Source organism: Acomys minous, assembly GCF_964271855.1.
Source record: "Acomys minous genome assembly, chromosome: 19".
Lineage (NCBI taxonomy): Eukaryota > Metazoa > Chordata > Mammalia > Rodentia > Muridae > Acomys > Acomys minous.
Genome location: NC_140499.1, coordinates 29,307,153 through 29,329,418, shown reverse-complemented (window position 1 = coordinate 29,329,418; position 22,266 = coordinate 29,307,153). Strand labels below are relative to the sequence as shown.

Sequence of the window (22,266 nt, the reverse complement as noted above, 5' to 3'; positions counted from 1 at the left end):
GTATTTGCCCCACAGATTGGGAACCACTGCTCTAGACTGTTAAATTTTTAGATTGCACTTCTTCATGTTATGGGCCATAGTTTGACCCTATAGGGATGGTTCCTTCTTTCTTCCAAAGGAAATGCCAGAGCTGAATACACCATTAACAGTGGTGTTGACAGAGCCTAATGGAAGTGTTTGATAGCTAAACAAAAACATGCTTGCTCAAGAGCTTCTTTTGAACACTAAGGAAAGAAACACACCAAGTCACTTAAAGGTACTTTATGTACATTTATGGCTTTATACAATTAAGTAAAGGTTGTTCTTGTATCTGTAAGTACATCATCATCATCATCATTATCATCATCAGGCACTTCTCAGTATTGGAACAGGAGCAAGGACTCTGCACTGTTACTCAACTCAGGTGGTGAAGTGTGTGGGAGGGCGCGACTCTGTCCTGATGGGACTTACAAGGCTGTCACTGGCGAAGTGCCAGGCTGTTCTGTCTGCATAAACCATAATGCACGTTATACTGAATGATCACCCCAACTGAAACGACAGAGAAACTTTGCACTTAAAACCAGTAACTTTTAGGAGTTGAAACTAAGAGCGTCAAGGTTTTTTTTTTGGGGGGGGGGGAGAAGGGGGAGTATTTCAGCAGCTGAAAAAGTTCAAATTGTACACCTTTGGGGAACTTTTTTCCACTTTTTAAGTGTCTATATCCTCTTATGTTCCAGGATTTACTGCTCACCAGGATACAGTATTTGCTAATGGACTTAGACTCAGTCAGTTTGTCCCAACAGAACTTTCTAAGCCATACATCTATCACCTCATTATATTTCATACATCTATATTATGGAAACAAAACATCTTTATACTTAAAATATCCGAGTAGCTCTATAATACAATATGCATTTAATAACAATACAAACCAAAGGAAATAAATCAAACAAGGCTGCATAGGTGCCATCTTCTCACAAAGCAATCCCGTACAATAATACACCGGATACTCCAGACAGTGAACCTTCTTACAGAAAAGGACTTCCAGAGGCCACATGGTGTTTGAAGACTTCCCTACGCCTCACTGTGCCCAGACAACTAGCTAGCCATGATTCATGCTATGATCTCAACACTAAAGAGAATGGGGGTTGCTGTTCAGATTTACAGTTCCTGAAGGGAGGGACACATCCACGTTACTCACTCAGGGGTGTTCCGCAGGTCTACGGTTCCTGCTGCAGCTGCCTGCGCTGAGTGACTAGGTGCAGAGGCTCTTTCTGCAGCGGTGAAGAAATGGTGGTATGAGAGAGGAAAGGGGCCCGAACTCTTTGATATCAGTAAGTTCCGGCCCATTTGTAGGAGCCTCTGCGTGGAGGAACAAAGTTCTAAAACAAGCCCTGGTTTGGAGTGCCCAAACAAAGATGACGAGAGGGGCAGTGGCTCGATGCATGTTTAAAATAGTAAAAATTACAGTGGGAAGCCTATGACAACTGTGAGAATCAGGAACATTTTATTCTTGTTAACATGTGCGAGCATGCACAAACAACACGCACGCACGCATGCACACTACTATAAAGGGAGAGATAAGTAACATAATAAAACCAGCAAGTGCAATTTGTGCTTGTACGTGGAAATCAGGCCTTCTCAAGAGGGCAAATCCAAGAGGGATGCTGTTGTACATCTATTCCTCAAATTGTGGTGGCTTCAGGCATTCAACAGGACTCAGAAGTGCTGATGGACCAAATAGGAGGCCAAAGCAATTATCCTGGTCTGTCAGTTTCAGGTAACTAGAAAGTATAAAAGCTTAATGTTTGAGATACAGGTTAGGCTGCTCGAGGCTGAAAAAAAACTCTGAAAAATTTAAGCTAAGGATTTCAAAATAAATGTACACTTGTGGCTGGCTGTTTTTCAAGTTTATTGTCTCAACTTTTAACTAGTTCTACTCCACGTGGTAGCCACTGTCTGTACATAAGAATACAAAGCACTCCATAAATCACTCAAGTCCCATTTGTAAACATCTTCCTTAGATTTACACTGCTTAGGGCCAAAGAGAAGTGACATGATTCTTCAGGACAAAGCCACAAAACCACCTCTATCCAGACCAAAGAAAGAGCTCAGAGTATGAGGAAAACTCCAGTTAGACGAAGGAACATCATCTTAGATGAAGCTCTCCTTTCCTAAGCTGCATGTGACAACATGATTCAGGGGATCATCTGGAGGGGGCTCCCCACGGTAACTGTGACAACGTGACACGGGGCATCATCTGGAGAGGCCTCCCCACAACGGGAACTGTGACAACATGATACAGGGCATCATCTGGAGAGGCCTCCCCACAACGGGAACTGTGACGTGACATGGGGCATCTTCTGGTGAGCCTCCCTATAGGAACTGTGACGACGTGACATGGGGCATCTGTCTGGTGGAGCCTCCCCAAATGAGCTCTAAGAACGTGACACAGGGTATCTATCTGAAGACTTGATGCTATGCACTGCACAAATTCACAGGGTAATAGAAGCAGGTGAGATTTCTTTAAAATACACACATAAAAACGTATTAAATCTTCTACATACAAAACACAAAGTGTCTGTAACTATACATCGCTTTCCTGCCCAAATGGCCAGAAACGTTGAGTATGAGAGTACTAATTTAATTACAATGATTTAAGATTAGTCAGAAACATCATCAGGTAGCATCCCAAAGTGTACAAATCAGGTAAGCACGTATAAAATTAGTACTAATCCAGTTAGAAATACAAAATGAAAATTATGAGTGCTGCCCCCAAATACCTCAGATTCCACAAATTTACAAGCAGACAATGTAACAAAGTAGACTCTAGTTTTAAGAAAACATCATAGTTCAGTATCTATTCCAAAAATGATCGAGTCCTAACAATAACATCAAAAGTCTTTTATCTGGAAATTAGAACCATTTTAAGGTGTTTGTACAAATTTGCAAATAACAAAATAAACAACAACAATAACAACAAAAATAATAGAAAAGAACTGTACAAAGCTGGCACTTAATCTTACTCCACCTCAAAATTTGACAAGTCCATTATTTCAGCAGATTGATCACAGGCTGCTTGGTTTTCATACAAATCCTGTGGCAAGATGAACAGGTTCAAAGTCACTCAGCAGAGGAGCAGAATGGAGCTCTTAGGTCATGAGCATCACTTCTGCAGAACACAGGAAGTACAAAGCCGGGACCATCACAGTATTACAAAAGAGTATAAACTTTCCTTGGACCAAGTAGATATTAAAAAACACAACATACAAACACAATTCTGTATCTAATGCATATGTACAAAACTTGAAAGCACACCAGGATCTGCAATTACACGGTGTAGTGAGTTTGGCACTTCATTGTAATGATTCCCAATGGCACAGTCCTTATCTACAGGAGCACAGAACCTGCGAATGCCGGGCAAACATCCTGTACAGGAAAGTGCTTCTGCTGCCAAGTCTGACGAGAGGAGAAAAGGATTTTTTTTTTAAAATCAAGAAAACTAAAAGGAGGGGTGAAGGGCATCTTTGGACTGCTTCTCAGTTCCTGCTGTCAGACATTCTGAAGAACTTTTAAATGTAGCCTAAGGGGAAAAACACACACAATGAAAATACAGTTCAACTCAATTGTACTTTACCAATTTGGGGCAGGGAAGCTACAGCTTTCTCAGCTTCAGACTCATTCAACAGGGAAAATTCTTTATTGAAAATATGGTGGTGGTGGTGGTGGTGGGGCTTGGGCATCTGATTTGTATCAAACATGTTCATTTATTCAAGAGCTGGTAGAAAGGATGCCGCCATCCAACAATGAAGTCTTAAAAACTGTTAAAGGAATCTGCACTCTATTTTAATCTCAGCAGGCAAACTGATGAACAGGAGGTGCAGAGCGAGTGGTAGCAGGTGCTTTCCTGCAGCACAATTAGGTGACGTTAGAACAAAGCTTCCATCCAGGCACCACATAAGCCACGGTGGTGGGGAGGCTGCCTGTAAGACCCTGTCTAACCATGGAAGACACACGGTACTGCGTTCCCTTCTCAAGAGGCCTTTCGATACAGAGGTGAATGAACTTACCTGCTCACTAACTCTTAGCCTGACACCCAGCTGTGTGTCGTCGTCTTGACACTGTGTGGGAAGCTTTGGTTGGGCAACACATTATCAAAGTTAAAATCCAAGGTATCTCCATCCATGAGGTCATTCCGAATGATGGATTCCATGTCACAGTCCAAGCGCTCAATAAGCATGCCATCCAAGTCACTGGGGAGCTTCTCCTGGTGGAGGACACCCATCCTACCGTAGCCATTGCAGCTGCTCACAGAGGAGTAGCTGCCCAGGGCACTCATCTGCATGGGGTGGGGCAGAGGCACTTGTACGGGTGTCTTCACTGGGGTCAAGCGGTTCATGGCAGGTGTGTGAGGCATGGTGTTCACCACATGGGGCAGGGCACGTCCATTGACTGAAGATGTTTGCTGTGCATGTCCAGGGTGGGTGTGGGAACTGGGATTCATCATTTTGTTATGAGATGCCTGGCTGCCATAGGCTGCCATCATTACATTCTGGCCCAGGACCCGACTGTTGGGTTGGGCCACTCCAGGATCAACTGGTGACATAATGTCACTGTGGGGAGGAGAGTCAGAAGTCAGCAACTCTTTCAAGAGTCCTGGGGCACAGTTGTACTGGTTCAATCCTCCATAACTGGATTTGCTGTCCTGAAGTGTCTGCATAGGCATCTGGGGCAAAGGGCTCACGCTGGATTGGCCATATGTGTACTTGGAATAGTTTGGGCTGGGTGAATTCAGACTGGTGTTTGGCGGTGCAAACGAATAGCAAGGTGTCTGCTGCATCATGCTGCCAGGTGAGGACTGGGTTGATACAGTTAAAGATGTTGGGGACGAGAGAAGATTGAGATTATCCAAAAGGTTTTCCATGTTTTCCGGATTGCTGATTTCAGACAGACTGGGCAGCGTGGACGCCATCTTTGCAGCAGAAGGAGGGTACACGAGAGAGTGAACATCCCCGTCTCCCAGGTCATCCTGCTCGGTCATGATGGGAGAAAGCCTCCCGCTGATGGTGCTAGCGTTGGAGCTGGTTCGAGGACGGAAGGTGCTCCAGTTATCAAAGTCGTCGTTGCTGTGGGACCCAGGGCTCGCAGGCCACTTAGAAAACTGAGACCCAGGGCTGTCCCCGGGACCCTCCTGCCCAGACTGGAGAGATGCTTTTTTCTTGGCGGCTCGCCCTCTGCTCTTAGCAAACTTACTGTTGTTGTCCATGGACGCAGCTCTTCTCCGAGGGGACTTCCCACTTTTGCCGCCCTCTGGATTGAGCATCCACCAAGAACTTTTCCCAGTCCCTTCATTCTGTACTCGGATAAACTTGCTGTGTAGGGACAGATTGTGGCGAATTGAGTTCTGTAAAGCAAAATAGTCTGTTAGAAGCATGGCACTTCCCACTGGAAAACCTACTGTTCAACACGGATCACGCAGGGACTGCTACCAGGACAGCCTGACAGTGCCTATCTGTGTGGAGGGCAACGTAGTACAGGATGTAATTCACAGCATAGTGTGGAGGTCAGCAGACAACCTGGCGCAGCCTCTTCCACCTTTACATGGGTTCTGCGGAACAAACTTGTACAGCAAAATCATCCCACTGGCTCTGAACAGGAGTAATAAACTCACTATAAAAGACCTCAAAGTCGTGTAGGAAAAATTGCATTAAAAAAAAAAAAAAAGGTATCTACTTCTCATTAAATAAGCACAGCTTTGTAAGCATTTCCTTTTATACATGCATACACATATTTTTTCAAACAGCTATATTTCTTTTGTATAATTTTTAACCCTGTCTCAGAAACAAAAGCCATTCCCACTTTTCCCCCCAGGTGAAATAAACACTATTTCCACAAAGTCAGCCATTCTATGTCACTGGTCCACAGGGTCACAGAAAAGGGAGATGAAGCAGGATCTAAAACCTCCCAAAACATCATGCAGCGCCCACCTGCAATCTCAGCACATGGGAGGGAAAGGCAGGAGGACTGAGCCTGAGGCAAGTCTGAGCTGCCTCGCAAGGCCTATTCAACAAACAAACAAATGACTAGAACCCTCAAATAGCTAAGACCTAAATTCATTTATTCTACGTGAGTCTTTGTATCAGGCAAAAAAACAACAACCAACTAAATAAATAGATACCCCAAAGAGTTAAGACCTAAACTCAAGAACTTCTCTGCTCTCAAAGAGTAGAGCCCCACTCACTTCAGCACACTGTGAAAGAACATGCACTTTGTCCAGAGATAAGTAGAAGGGAAGCACCCCTACTAAATGCTCTGCTGGTCCTTTCCAGTGGGGGTCTACAGAGCGTCTTAAAACAGACCCACAACAAACGTGTGTGAGCTACAAGTACATGAGAGAGCAGGCCAATCTCTTATGCCTTAGAAATCCCTTAGAAATCCAGTGTGACTTCTGACATTTGGGGGAGCCTGTGGCACAAATGTGGGAATGTGAAAAACACTTAGGCCGAGGAGGCACCTTGTTTTAAGCGCTCTGGCCCAGCACAGTTGCTACCATTCATGTGGCAGCTCCAGAGACACCTAATCCAAATCCAGAACAGTACTCTGGCTGCCTCACGATCCTCAGAGCAGTGCTGTGCACATGTAGCTCTCTCTGCCAACTGAGTGCAAGGCTTAGCTGCCCAAATACTCTGTGGCCCCTCTTGGACCACAGAAAGACTCTAGCTAGATTTGTGGTCACCCAAGGAGGCAGCCACAATGCCCACATCCTCAAGTTGTTGACAGGGAATGAAGGTGCTCAAAGTGCCAACCACTGTACCAGAGCAGAACAGCACAGGGTCAAACTTTCACATGACCCCAAGCACATTCATGTTCTTTTTCTCAACACGAGACGGAAAACAAAACAATGTACTGGTAATCTCACTTTCTAAAAAGAGACAAAAAGTCAGAGATAGGCCCGAGAGAGCTTAGAAACCCACATTTCAAAACGCATTCTGTGCTCCATTCCGCCCAAGGCTTGCAACACAAGAGCTATGGATGTATCAAGTCCTTTGCCAGGGTGCACGGTGAGGGTAGATTAGACATGGCCCAACAGGAGCTCTCTGGTTAGATGCCAAACAGGTATGTGGGTATGTGGCAGTGGTAATCTCTCTGAGTCAATCTCTGCCCCTCTCCCTGAGACTTTGTTCTACACTCCTACTTATGATCTATCTCAACTCTAGGCGTGTTATGAAGGGGCAGGTCCTCAACTCCAAACATCTCCCAAAGAGGTTAAGAAATACATTTTCCACTCAGGAGGCAGAGGGAGGCAGATTGCTGTGAGTTTGAGGTCAGTTTGGTTTACAAAGCAAGTCTAGGACAGCCAGGGCTACACAAAGAAATCCTATCTTGAAAAACCAACCAATCAACCAAAAACCAACCAAACAAACAAGAAAACAAAACAACCACCACCATTTCCTTCATGTTGTATCTCAATGCCATGTATTTTCAAAAAGTTGCTATCCCCATTTTCCTGTGGCCTTCTCCCTTCCTCCTCCCCAACCCAGAGCTACAGCTTTGGTTACTATGTCCACCAACACCAGTGACCAAAATTCCCAGTTCCTCCTTCAGAGGCACAGCCTGCCTGGCCAGCAGCCAGCCCTGTTGCTGCGTTCTGCAATGCAGTCCACATGTGGAAGTCTGGGCATTTGCACAATATTCCACCATGGCAATTTTGTTCTTTGAACACAATAGACACACAGATAAGCTCTGATAAAACCTCTAGAAGAGAGGAAGCGTGACTCCTGCCCTGTCACAGTTAGTTAATAATAGAGGGAGCATGGGGGAGGAGATCTTCCCAGAGACCAGCTAGCTTCCTGACGGCCTGAAACTAACAGGGTTAGGGGTACAGCTCTAAAAGCCCACGAGGACTCTGCCAGACCACGGCACGAGGGGGGGGGGGGGGAGGTGGGGGGGGTAGGGAGTGGGAGAGATTCTCAACAGGACCAAAAAAGACATAATGAAACCTTCAAAAAAGTTTAAAAACTGTTCACTAACTTCAGGGTTAGTGTCTACTAACTACTTGGACTTCTTTTGTTTGTTGGCTTTTTATTTTTGCCATAGCAATCCTTTACTTATCAAAATATCACACTACATATTTTTCTGAGGACATTTCAGGTCACTCTGAGTAATAGTGCTGTATACTAACTTTGCCAACAATTACCCCCCCCCACAGGAAAACGTTTGCTGTGCAGGGCTTGTTACATAAATTCCTGTTTTTCAGGCAGCCAGTGGGACACTAAAGAAGGGGCAGGGTTGGGAGGTGCTGTGTCCACAATTCTCTGCCTAGAGCTGCAGAAACTGTTAGAGGTCCGAGGCACTGTGCTCTCAGCATGCTTTCCCAACAGCGTCATGTGGGAAAGAGAAGGAGAATGAGGACCAAGGCCTGCACACTTACCCAAATCCTCTTTCTGAGGTAGTGAGGCAAGCCACATTCCCAGTCTGCTGGCTTTCTAGGCCCAGTCAAGCCTTAGACACATTCCTGATGCTACCCACATGGCCAAACACTGCAGGCAGTACAGAACACGCTAAGGAGGCCTGACACAACAAGCTCTGCAAGTCAGGTGAACACAAGCCTGTGTACTCTGTTCTGTGACCTGTTCTGAGTACTCGTCTCTATGGCCTACACAGAGCAGATTTTGAGCTCCTTAAACACAAGAACGTTGAACTTCAGTTTCTAATCTCAAAGCCTCTAATGGATGTTCTGGACAGAACAATTCAGTACACCTTTGTTGACAGACACTCTAAAACATTACACGGAAGATGTGGTGTCTTACTGTGCATCTCTTAGGCACCCGTTCACGGTCCAAATTGTGACAGCTCATGACACAGGAATTCATCTTTTGCTAGAGGCAGGAAAGGATGTAGGAGGAAATGAAGACACAGGCTTCCCTCAGGGGGGTTGTGAAAGGAAGGGAACAAATGAGTAGCCATTTGACAGGTCAGTAGATGGCCCACACAAAACGGTCTGAGAGCAGTGAACTTTCTCCCTCGGCTTCTACCTCAAGGACAGTCCAACATATTCAATTAGTTAGGTTATGTAAAAATGCTTGTCTCCATCAATATGAAGTTAGCAACACCACTAGGATAACACACACACAGACACACACACACACACACACAGACACACACACACACACACCCCACAACCAGATTCCATAGTAGAACTCATGTTATTTACTGGAACTGATGGTTTCTCAACACATGCATTGTCTCAGGATGAAATTCAAACACCACAGGCAGTTTCTCTCAGTACTTGCTGGCCAGCACAGAGCGGCAGCTAGGCCTCTCCATCGGACCATTGTGACCGAGCGGAAGGGCAAGAACCCTGGGGACACAGCATGGGGTCATTTTGTTTCTTGTTCTCCCAACCAAATGCTCTTATCCTCCCAGTCTGAAGCAACCATCAGCCAGTCACTGCGGTGCAGAAAGAAACCCTTAAAACTTATATTAACTTTCAAGTTTTAAACCTCACAAAAGCCTGTGTCCAACAATGTGCTTATAGAATGCACACAACGTATCTGAGCTGCATGAAGAACTTGAAGCCCTACCAAAAACAGCGCTGAGAGGCCACCCACATGTCACAGCAGACTTCTAGGAATGCTGAAACTCCAATAAAAACCAGAGGCGAGGAACTAGCTGGAGGTAGGCATGCCTAGAAAGACTCTGCCTCTCACCAGCCTGAGTCTGTGCTGAGAAAACTGGCCTGCCCTCTGCGTTCTAGTCTTAGATCCTGTCACTACCTGATCTGGTGCCTTCTGGGCACCTCTTTTCACCTCCTGGTTCCCAGGATCCTGAGTTCCAACCTGAGCCACACGAGTCAGGGTCTTTTTACATTTTTCCTATCCTATGTATACCCTTGGTCTTGCTTTTCAACCAAGCATAACCACCAGGTAGTTTTGTGTGCTGAATGTATCTTGCTCATGAAATCCTGGCCTTTGTATCTTACACATAGCTCATACTGCTGTAGCTACATCTCTGTCCACTTCCTAACAACCCTACAGAAAGTTCTACACAGAGTCAGATGTTACTGGCCCCACTTTAGAAATGGGGAAACAAACCAAAGCAGAAAAGGCCCCTCCGAATGTCCAACCAATACCTGGCCCAACCCAAGACCCACCCCATGGGAGAGAACCAACCGGACAATACTAGTGATACTCTGCTATGCTTGCAGACAGGAGCCTAGCAGAGCCATCTTCTGAGAGGCTCCACCCAGCAGCGCCTCCAGACAGAGGCTGACACTCACAGCCAAAGATTGGGTGACACACAGGGAGCCTTGGGGGCGGGGGTGTCCTAGAGGTGACAGGAGCTTCACAAGAAGATCAACCGTCAACTAGCCAGGGCCCAGAGGGGCCTGCTGAGACAGAAGCACCAACAAAGGACCTTGCACCGACTGGACTCCTTTCAAAGATACAACTGATGGGCAACTCAGGCTTCATATGGGTCCTCTAGTAAGGGGAGCGGGAGCTGTCTCTGATATGGACTCTTTTTGCCAGGTTTTTGATCACTTCCCCCTGGTGGGACTGCCTTGTCAGCCCACAGGGGAAGAGGACGAACTCAGTGATGATGAGACTGGATGAGCTAGGATGGGTAGGGGGCTCCCCTTTTCTGACGAATAGGGGAGGGGGAGAGAGGATGGGACTGGGAGGTGAGGAGGGATGAGGCTACAACCTAAAAATAAGTTTTAAAAAAGCCACATTGTATGCATGTGTGAAATTCTCAAATCATTAATGTAAAGATGTTTAGAAAAAGAAAAAGGCCTCTCCCACTAGATAGAACTCAAATCAAAGCACTGTGATTTATGACTCTACCTACAACAATGCTACAAGTTGACAAAAATTACCTCTTTGTATTCATGTGTATCAAGAATCAAAGCAATGCACTGAAGTTATATGAATGTACGCAGGGGAGCAGAAATGATTCCATTTGCTACTTACAAAACCCATGTTCCACCTTAATGGCTAATACACTTACACAATGTGACTCCCTTCCCAGTGGACTCTTGTGAGAGAAAACCACAGCAGCTGTACTGAGTTTCAGGTGTGCACTGGCCCAGGGAAAGCCTATGTAGAGGTTATGGGATGCACAGGAAAATGAAATGGCCCCCAGAGATGCCCCACCCCCACCCCGCCACAATGCATGGAGGTGTGGATAACCAACACCAAGAACCTCCTGTTTAGAGACCAGAACGTATGACTAAAGCTCCCAGCTGTAGAGATGCTGCAAATTCTTCCAAAAGCACTAGACAAACTACATTCTTTTTCAGAGTCGTTCCTTAATTTCTGCACTTTCTCATTTACACAATGGTCACAGATACCCAGCGAGCATCAGTTCCGTCCTCCTCCTTCCTTTCTTACACTGTCTCTTCCTACACTTCCAAGTGAAAACAAACTAAGATTGAAAGTAGCAAAAGTTACCATTCAATAGTTCCCATTTGAGCTCCTAATAAAATGACAAAATAGTCCAGTGTGCTTGTAAATGAAGTCATGTGACATTTATCCCAACAGTGTGTGTGTGTGTGTGTGTGTGTGTGTGTGTGTGTGTGTGTGTGTGTGTGCACATTTAGAGAAATAAATTGCTGATAGTGTGCATATAATTTGACTCAAAACTATGCTGTAACGGAAGATTTGCTATGGAGAGTTAATGCATGCCTTTCCATGAAGATGATTTCATCTTCTAGAGCTTTCCCTCACCTCATCTGAATACCCCTTAAGCCACTGTCCGTCTACAAGAAAGTCTTGGCACTTCTCTGGTGATTCCAAAGACGTCAGATTCTACAGTATGCCATCTGTGTACAAGCTCAGACATGACCCTCTCGGCCATCCAACACGTTACCACTGTAGATTACCAAGCTGCAGTGGGTTCACATTTTGCTGTAAAGTGTTTTATCCTACTCAAAACATTCCTGAGTAAAGAAAACTAAAGCACGGGACGTGGGCGACTCAGATACCACGGGAAGCCTCCTGCATTTGGGAGATGCCTGAAGAGGTGGACCCAAAGGTGGTGGTCCTGGAATGCATCAGTCAGTGGTCTCAGTGAGCACTGGCTCTTAACATCTATCTGTCAATAGCCAAGGCCACCAGAGGACTACACAGAGCAGAATGGTGCCGTATGCATGGAAGGGTTGGGTATCACCTGACACGAAGTGAAGGAAATAAAACTGGCGACTTTGTTAGAGGAAGCAAAGGAATATATAAACAGGAATTTTTAAGCCATCATGAATGGTTCCAACTTGATTAAGTCATTCAGCACAGACTTCCTGTTTAACAGGCTTCCTCAGGCTTGTTTCCATGTCCTCATAGCTGAACGACCATCCTTGTGTTTTTCTCTCCCTTACAAAGTTACAGATCGACTTGTGCAAGTATTTAGTGTATTTCTTGGTGTCTTTGGTAGCCTGTGGCAGCATGTCCACAGGACTGCGCAGGTGAGGAAGGACATGCTAGTGGACAAACGAAAGAGCATATTTGAGAGAGCAACTACAAAAATGCTTTTTCCAAGGACTAATCATGCGATTACTCTAGGGGCATTACAGTTGTGGAAACAGTTATGGAAACTAACTGTACTGCACAGGTGTGTCTGGAGTGGAGGAACGCCTCCACGAGTGACATCCTGGGTGGATGTGTGTTTTGACATGGACATGGCCTGTTGAGGACTTCAAGACCAGCTGACCCATGGGAAACTGGCAAAGTCACTACCCACACATGCCAGGCTCCAGAGGGGTAGCAAAGCCTTTCTCTGGAAAAACTCTTTAAACAAGGCCTCGATTAGATTAAAAGATACAGAAGATGGCCTCACTGGCACAGAACAGGCGAGTGAGACTAAGGTGCTAATGAAAAGCTGTGACAGAAAATGGCTTGACCCTCCCATGCTAACATGGGAAAAAGGATCTGCATGCATCTTCCCGAAGATGTAAAATAACCACTTGGGTCCAATCTAGAGCCTCATGTCAGGTATGAGGAGACCTGGGCCTCTGAGGTGGCTGGCAACCATATCCATACAGGTAAACCTGGGCATGGAAAAAGCTTACTGGACTTAGCATCCTCAGACCACAACTTCTTGCTGTTGTTGCTATTCCTAGACGCTGTGTAGTAGAGATGGCTGTCCTGGACATGCTTTGTAGACCAGGCTGGCCTCGAACTCTCAGTGATCCACCTGCCTCTGCCTCCCGAGTGCTGGAACTAAAGGTGTGTGTCCCCACACCTGGTGAGCAGTTTTTTAATGCAGCAGCGTGGTCACCTTTCTCCATACCTACTTACATCAATGATCCTCTTTGTTTGAGGGGCACTGTTCCAATCACCTGGAGTTCCAGTGGGCTCACTGAGGTTGGGCTACAGTCCTGCAATTTAAGTATGATTTAATACATCATATGGCCCAGCACTTGGGAGGCAAAAGCAGTTGGATCTCTGTGAGTTCGAGGCCAGCCTGGCCTATAAAGCGAGTTCAGGACAGCCAAGGCTACGCAGAGAAACCTTGTCTTGATTATCAATACATGGGTGTGACAAGCTTCTTTAGATAAAAACATATGTAATTGGGAATTGGTTTGGGGTCATCTCCTAGTTGGCTGGACTCAATAATGGTAGCAAGTATATGGTCCAATTCTATCAATACTTCCTAAGAACATGAAAGGCTTATGATCAGACTGTTTCAATTGCTAATTCTACTAAAGCAATCCTTGATGAGCTTTGGGGTTTCAATCCCTCTAACCTTTTGTTTTTGTCAGTACATAATAGCTGTCATGTTCCTTTTTACTATGGTTAATGTGGGGCACTGAGGTGAACCTGCCCTTGACTTAGTGTGAACATTCATCCTGAAATATAAGAAACAGGAAATGGGGTGGGGATATAGGGAGCAGAGGAAGCCCTGAGTTAGTGAGACCCTGAGCAATGTGCATTTTGAAATGGGTACTGCCCGTCAAGGACTCCAAGACCAATTGGCCCGTGGGGAACTGGCAAAGCCATTATCCATACGGGCCAGGCAGCAGAGAAATGGCAAAGCTTTTCTTGGAAGTCTAAGTCTGAGTTTTTATGAACTAACAATGGTCAGTGTGTGCAAAGACTAGGGACTGTGGCTTCCTGCTCCGAGGGAGGGGGAGAAAGAGGAAGGGGGGAGAGAAGGGAAGAGGGGGGAGGGAGGAGAGAGTAAGCGAGCGAGTGAGCGCAAGCTTGCATGCATGCAAGTGAACACAGGGTGTTGCTGCCTGACAGAGACCTCCTCTGTAGACTAGCTGACAACACCTCCCTCCCTCAGTGCTGTACCTACTCAACACGTCTAAGTTCCAGGCCTGGTAGTGGTAGACTTACAGAACCCTATCTGGTGGGGTTATGTGCGTGCGTGCGCCCGTGTGTGCATGCGTGCGTGCATATCCTTTTCTATTCCCTTGCTGGCCCTAGCCAGGGTTCCGGGACCCAAGCTGTGCAGGGCCCGGCAAAGGTCATCTACTTTTAACTTTATGAAGAACAAACCTTAAGAGCAAGAACAAAGAATTGCAAGACAAACATGTTTGGTGAGGAGGTAAATTACAAACGAGCAGGTCTATACTATTAGAAAACAAAGATGGATAGTGGGGCTGCCACAACCTTAAGATGCAGGGACAAGAAAGCTCTGAGAATAGAGATGCCCATGGCTTGTTGTTAGCTCTTTAGTCAACAAGCTGATTTCACACTAACATCTCATTTAGTATTTAAGAAACAGTACTCAGGATGCCATTTTCTGAAAAATATGCTAAATGATATTAATTATGACAAGTTTTTTTTTAAAAAAGACATTTATTTTATGCATATGAGTACTATATTCATATGTACACCTACATGTCAGAAGAGGGCATCAGATCACATTGTAGATGGTTGTGAGCCACCATGTGGGTGCTGGGAATTGAACTCAGGACGTCTGGAAGAGCAACCAGTGCTCTTAACCTCTGAGCCGCCTCTCGAGCCCTTGACAAGTTTTTACTTCTTAGAAGGCAGTAATTTTTAACAAGTGGTGTTTCCTGTGTCTCCCGGGGAAGTCTCATATCTGAGGAAACTAGTTTTCTGAAAGAAGGAAACTTTCAGTATTTGAATGTGAAGTGGACCCCCACGTGTGCTTCGTCCACTAGCAGAAGGGAATACTTGGCTGGGGAGATGCTTGTGGGGAAAGGGCTTAATGTAAGCATGAGGACCTGACTTCGAATTGCCAGAGCCCACATGCCTAGACACAGCTGCACATGCAAACCCTCCTATGGGAAGAGGGGAAACAGGCAAAAAGCCCCCCAGGCTTGTGGACCCACTGGCCTGGCCAAGTACTGCTGAACACAAAAGGAAATCCTGTCTCATACAAGAGTCAACATCCACCACGCTTGTCCTCTGATAGGTTCATACCACACCCACCCAGAGAGTTAAAAGAGGAGAGGAAATGAAGTGTCTACACGCCCCCCCCCCAAATGTCTCACAATGCGATGGGGCTGAATAAGCAGCTCTGTCAGCCACCAGAGAGTGGGGAACAGACTGCTTGACACTCGGTAGGCTCTGGCCCAAACGCCACAAAGCCCAACAGGGCCAACTTTAACCCTAGTTGATAAGGTTCCCATGGTAGATACAGCTGAAGTCTTGGTCTCTCCTAGCCTACCACTGTTATTAAAGAGACATATGGGCTTAAAGTGTTTCAAAAGGAAACTTGCTCTCCTGGGATCAACTCCACTTCCTTCCACCATGCAGGTGCCCCCTAGAGCCCTTAAACATCAGCGAGGCCCAGACACCAAACACTGCCACATCCACAGAAGCCAGCCATGATCCCCTACTCTGGTGACTGAAGGTGTCAACCTGTCCAAACCATCTACTACATTTTTTCATGCATGCGGGTGCTCTGCCTGTAGTACATCCGTGTAGATTTCCGTGCCTGGTGTCCAGAGGCCAGAAGAGGGTGGTGGATTGCTGGAACCAACTGATGGCTATGAAGATGCCATGTGTGCTGGGAACTGAACCCAGGTCCTTGGTCAGAGCAGCAAGTGCCCCCAACCACAGAACCGTATCTCTAGCACACAAACATCAATTAATCGACTGCTCACAATACAAAATCTTTTTTGCTGCTCTTGGCAAATAGCTGTTTTAAACACACAGGGCCCACCACAAGCGGATATTAAGAGGAATCTCATTTGCCGCTGAAGTGATTTTGTTGTTTCCTAATGAAAATCTTGGCTATTTTACAGGCCATACCATTTTTTCCCCTAATCTAAAATGGTTGTATAAAACACAGCATTAAAATGTAATTAATTACTTTATCTACTTGGCTACAAGAATTGAAAAACCAAAAACAAAATAAAAATCTAAACCAAGTAGCACATTAGGACCTGTTTTCTTTCGATAAAGAACTTGAATTGGGCATAAAAGTAAGCACAGCGTAAAGCTTGTATCAATTTTAAGGTTTTTAGAGAGTTTAAAAGCCTGAAGTAAACTTTGTCAGTTATAACTACGATCTCATTTATGCTGCTCACAATTACGTCAGGTGTGCGCCCAAACTATTTACAAAGCCAGCAAGAACTTGGTAAATATAAATTTAGAGTATGCTGATAATAATGATTACATATTTTATAAAAAGCTAGGAGAGAAGTTTGGGGGTTCCCAACACAGACCCAATAAATACTTAAGGTAATGACAGAAAAAGCTCTGACAGATGAACGCATTATATTTTCCTTCCTGTTTTGGGACCCTAATACCACAAAAATCCATTACAAAAAAGCACAACAAATTGCAAGTATAATGCTGACTTGTGAATTCTTTGTAACAGAATGTTTTCTTGCATAGGACATAGAGAACCTTGCCATTAGCTTGTCTGCTCTGGCAACAATGCCTCCTCCTGCTTGCTAAGTGGTTACTGCTGGGGACTACCTTCATTCAGAATTCCTAAGGTTTTGTCTCCGATCAATTAAATACCAAAATAACTCATTGGCTGACCTAATATTAACGGAACTATTTGGGCACAGGTCTGTCCCAAAGAAAAGACCCTACCTACCACCACCATGTGCCAAACCCAGGAAGTTCCCAGACTCCCCACTGACATGAAGGCCAGCAGGCCTCCAGTGTAAACAACCATATCCTTCACACCTCCCTCCAGACACTCTCCCTGGAGCTGCTGCTCTCTTAGTACCGCCATATGCAAACAAGTGTTTCCACAATGCCGGTTCTATTAGGGTTCTCTGGTGCCCACCTGGAAGCCATGCCTCCCAGTCAGTTTTGCTTTCTTAGACCTAGTCTCTGCCCCACAGTGAACAACCATGCTGTGAGCAGAAAAATGAAATTAGAAAACATAGAAGGAACAAGGGCAGGCAAGCAGCCTCAAGCTGTTCTGAGGTCAGACACACCAGCTCCGCAGGAGGCAGGAAGGTGCTTACTTACCCAGGGCTGCAGAGGTAGGCAGAGCAGAAAGACACCCGGAACAGTATGCCCTAGGCCAGCTCCAGATGCCCCAGGGCTATAAATAAACTCTTTGGGTTCTAAGAAAAGGGGGGAAATGAGAGAGAAACAGGGATCTCTGACCCACCTGAGGTACTGCATGAAGGCCTGTGAGCCTTACCCCTGGGGGCAGCTTTTCTTTGACTTTAACATTACAGCTTGAAATGTGTCTTCTTTTATTACTGAGCAGCGGTGGTGCACGCATTTAATTTCAGCACTAGGGAGGCAGAGACAGGCAGATCTCTATGAGTTCAGGGCCAGCCTGGTCAACAAAGCCAATTCCAGGACAGCCAAGGCTACACAGAGAAACTGTCTCGAAAAACAATAAATAAAGAAAATTTAAGAGGAAAAATAAGGGGAAAAAAGTATTATAATCATGAATTAAGAATACAAGATGAGGGCTGGAGAGATGGCTCAGAGGTTAAGATCATTGACTGCTCTTCCAGAGGTCCTGAGTTCAACTCCCCGCAACCACATGATGGTTTATAACCATCTACAATGTGATCTGATGCCCTCTTCTAGAGTGCAGGTGTACATGCAGAGAGCTATTGAATACATAATAATAAATAAATAAAAATCTTAAAAAAAAAAAAAAAAGAGTACAAGATGAGGCCAGACATGGTGGCACATGCCTTTAATTCCTCCACACACACCCCCACTCCTAGGATATAATTTTTTAGGAAGGTATTATCTCTGAAGACACACAGGTTATATGTTCAGCCATTTGGGGGGGGGTGTGTGTGTGTATGGCTCTGTATAGTTAGCTCCATCTTTAAAACTCACAGAATAACCTGCAAAGGAAAAATGACCAAAGGCTCAGATGAAGCATTTCCCGGGATGAGTCCAGTCAGTGGCAAATCAGAAAGCTTCACAGTCTGATAATTAGTGGTGTATACTTTAAAGTTTAACTCACTATTTTACTCTATATTGTTCAAGGCTACTGCTTTGATTTAAACGGAATAATTGTTACTGTGGCTAGCATCTAGCAAACAGTACAGTTTTTGGAAAACTATTAAAAAATATCTTTCCCAAGCTACACTCAAGGATACCTTGAACTTTCTTTTTGTTTGTTTTTCCAGATAGGGTTTTTCTCTGTGTAATAGCCCTGGCTGTCCTCGAACTCACAGAGATCCGTCCTCCCCTATCCCCAGCCAGGATTAGCGGCGTGCACCACCACGCCCGGCTTACTCTGAGCTGCTTAGGATTCTTGATTCTCATTCTCTCCCCCTCTAATATGTGCACATATGCTCAAGGGTGCATTGTAATACAACAATTTGACAATATGCTTCAACACACATGGTAGCTGCAGAAAGACTCTGGGTCTCTTTCCAGCTAGTTCCTTATCTGCTTATGTGAGTCTGGGCTGGCCACATGAACTATAGCTATGTCGTGAAGGTCCACTGAGCCTATGTTTGGAAAACACAAAGCAAACCACAAATATAAAAGTGCTAACAATTCCAAGCATATTAAGAGACTGCATCAAGATATTCATGGTAACCTAGAGTAAATCATCAAAGTTTTCTCCAATTGTTGACTATAACCCCAGAAACAAGTCATCCACTGGGAGGTCAGCCTAACAGCTATGTCAGCATTTCAATTCCTTCCAAAGACCACCAGTCCCTAAACCAGTGGTTCTCAGCCTGTGGGTTGTGACCCCTTTGACAAACCTCTTTCTCCAAAATATATTTACATTACTATTCAAAACAGTAGCAAAATTGAAGTTATGAAAATAGTTTTATGTTCGGGGGTTCCATAACATGAGGAAGTGTATTAAAGGGTCACAGCATTAGGAAGGTTGGGAACCACAATTCCTAGTGTTTATGCCTTCTCTTCCTTCCTTCTCTGAACTTTCTGAGGCGGCCTGGCTTCAAGTCCTGAACCTCCTTCCATCTCCTAAGCACTGAGCTGCCAGTTGGCACCACCATGCTCATCTCCACTTTCAGTCATTTTTATTACCAAAAAAGTAACTTATTTAAATTCTGCAAGCATGATTATAATAAATGGTCAGAATTGTTACTGACCAAAAACCGATTACAACAAGCTTCCTTCACTGGGACCATCTTCATCGCATCTTCAACTCCAGGGAGTTAGGGATCTCCCTGGAGAGTAGCGAGTCATCCTTCATTGCCCAAGTTTCAGTATATGGAGGTATCTATATTTTTAATGCTTATATATAGATCTCTCTTTTTAAAAATGATGTATTCATTTTTATTCATATGTTTTGACTGCATGTATATCTGTGTGAAGGTGTCAGATCCCATGGAATAGGAGTTAGAAACAGTTGGGAGCTGCCATTGGGAGCTGGGAATTGAACGTGGGTCCTATGGAAGAGCAGCCAATGCTCTTGACCACTGAGCCACGGCTCTGGCCCCCAATATTTATAGATCTCTGATAAACAAAGCACCTGCTCCAGGTGATGTAGTCTGTCCCTGTGCTGATTAGTCCCCCAGAGGACAGATTCACTGACAGGCTGTGACTTTTAAGGACTGGGCGAGAGTGGGAGTGGCTCCTCCTTACTGGCCCAGTGAGGCGACTGACCCTCATCCCAGAGGAGCGGAGCGGCTTTGCCACAGAGACGCTGGGTGGGATGGCTCAGCAGGCAGAGACAGTTGTTAGTGGCCTGCGTTTGATCCCTGGATCCTACATTGTGGAAGGGGAGAATCAACACACAGAGGCTGGCACCACCTGTGTGCAGAGGACAGGCTCCAGACACAAGGGCCACCCTCAGGATTTCCAAACTGAAGATGATGCGGTTTTATGTTCAACTAGCCTTCACCCTTTCTCTTACAACTTACCTACCCACCATGAAAACAAATTTAAAACCCTCCCTCTGTGCAGTCTACAGTTTTTAACTTCTGGCATCATTCTCAACATCTGGCATACAAACTCAGTTCTTATATTTTGATTGTTTACTTTTGTTTCTTTAGGTCATTCATTATCTAGGACAGACCAAATCTTTTCCAAGTTTTTGAACAGTTTAAAGGAAATTAAGGTGAATGATGCCTTACAATGTAACAATGACTTGTTTATCATGAACAGGCAAACTGTCAACAATTACTCACACCTTAGCCAGTACTCTGGTAGGTTAGAAAGGAATCTAAGACCAAGACTGACCCAGGGCTGACGGGGATCAGTGGGCTTCCGTGGAGATGGACTGATGCCCACTCCGTTCCTACTGCACTCTTGTGAAGTGCTGCACCACTGAACGGGCTCACGGCTCACATCAGAATTCAACTATAAAGCAGGGGACAGCAGCAGGACTCTTACACACCAATCCCGCCCATCTTTCTTCTCCCAGCACCAGGAGCCCTGTCCTCTGCCTCACCCCCCCCCCCCAGGGCAGTCTTCTACAAAGCAGCAGAACTCTATGCAACTTTCAGCCACACCTAAAACTCACAGCTACAATCACAGAGCCATTAACAACCAGCTCAAATAGTTTGCACATGTAGGTCAACTCAAGAAGGCAACTGAGTATATGCCAGTTCACTTCTGCCCATTCAGTCTTCAGCTGATGTGGTGGTGCATGATTTCTGGGAGTTTGATGCTAGTCTGGACTATAGCATATGACCCTGTCTCATCAAACAACAAATAAAAAATTACAAGTTTCTATCTCCTGGACTTGTGGACTTGTCAACTTGTGAACGCCTGGACTAACTCCTCGTGGTCCTGGGGACAGGGAGCGAGGACTACCTATTCATCCTAAGATTCTGTGTTTGCTACCTTGGTTTGAGACTTCAGCGCAAAGTAACACATCACTTCTGTCTGGTTTAAAGAGACTTCCCAGAAGCTCCCCACTAAGTGACAAGGACAATAAGTTAAAGTACAGTTGAATATTACATATTTCTTAAATGGTGGCAGTGGTGATGATGGTGTCTGGAGGAAGTGTTCATCAAACACTCCACTAAGTGTACTCTGCCTTGTTCTGAGTCCAGATATCCCAAGTGCATCCTCAGGTACCAAAGCCTGCCAAGTGTCTTTACCTAACACACCTGACGTATACTCCTAAGATGTGGATTCTGCAGACGGAAAATGTCAGTACATTCTACTTAAAATCCTTTTTGATACATCACATCAGAGGCAGAGGCTGCAACTAACAACGAGTACTGTCTATGGCCTCCTGTCCTCTCCACATCCAGGGCTGTTCTCACTGACAGAACATCTCCAACCGGTGACTGTGCATGTGCACACTCTGGGCCCCCAGTTTCCCAGAGGAAACATTCTTTTCAGCATCAAGAGAGACCTTGTCCTTTTCCAGTACTTCTAGGTTCCCCCCAGTGTAAAACAGCTCCCTACGGTCTAGCCAGGCATTCCTCACCATGTGCTTCAGAAATAACGCTTCCTTTTGTGGTGAAAAGCATTCATTAAGGAAGCCTATTTGATGCATAGACTTAAACAAGGTTTATTTAACTTAATAAACTTTTAATAAATTATTTTGTGCTAATTTACATACAAAGGAAAGAAAATAAAACACACTCCACTATTAATTTTAAGGCTTTTTGCGTTGTAGGCACAAAGGTGACAACAGGTTAATAAACTGCCCATGTGTGTAAGTACAAACACACAGATGTTGGTCTTCTTGACCTACTATATTACAAAAACCAATGTGCAGTGGCACATATCTTAGAAAAAACTCATCTAAAAGAAAGATGGCAATCAAGGGGTGGAAGATCTAAGTCTATGGGAGTTTATGATCAAAGTACACTAGGTACATGAATGAAAATGCTATAATAGAATTCACTATATATTAGTTAATACATGCCAATAAAAGTGGGTTTTTTTGTTTGTTTGTTGTTGTTGTTGTTGTTGGCTATGCTGGAATCACTCTGTA

At 45.0% G+C, this 22,266-nt stretch overlaps 1 protein-coding gene across 1 annotated transcript in view; it reads right to left on the bottom strand.

Annotated features, from left to right (window-relative positions):
• Nucleotides 1–246: 246 nt before the first annotated feature.
• Nucleotides 247–22,266, bottom strand: part of FOXO1 (forkhead box O1) — an 83,259-nt gene continuing 61,239 nt past the window's right edge. Inside the window, exons 2-3 of the mRNA XM_084769414.1 lie at nt 4,050–5,383; nt 247–3,562 (exon numbers count right to left, since the gene is read on the bottom strand). Of these exons, the coding sequence (XP_084625540.1) occupies nt 4,064–5,383 (1,320 nt within the window). The 3' untranslated portion in view covers nt 247–3,562; nt 4,050–4,063. The remainder of the gene's footprint in view (nt 3,563–4,049; nt 5,384–22,266) is intronic.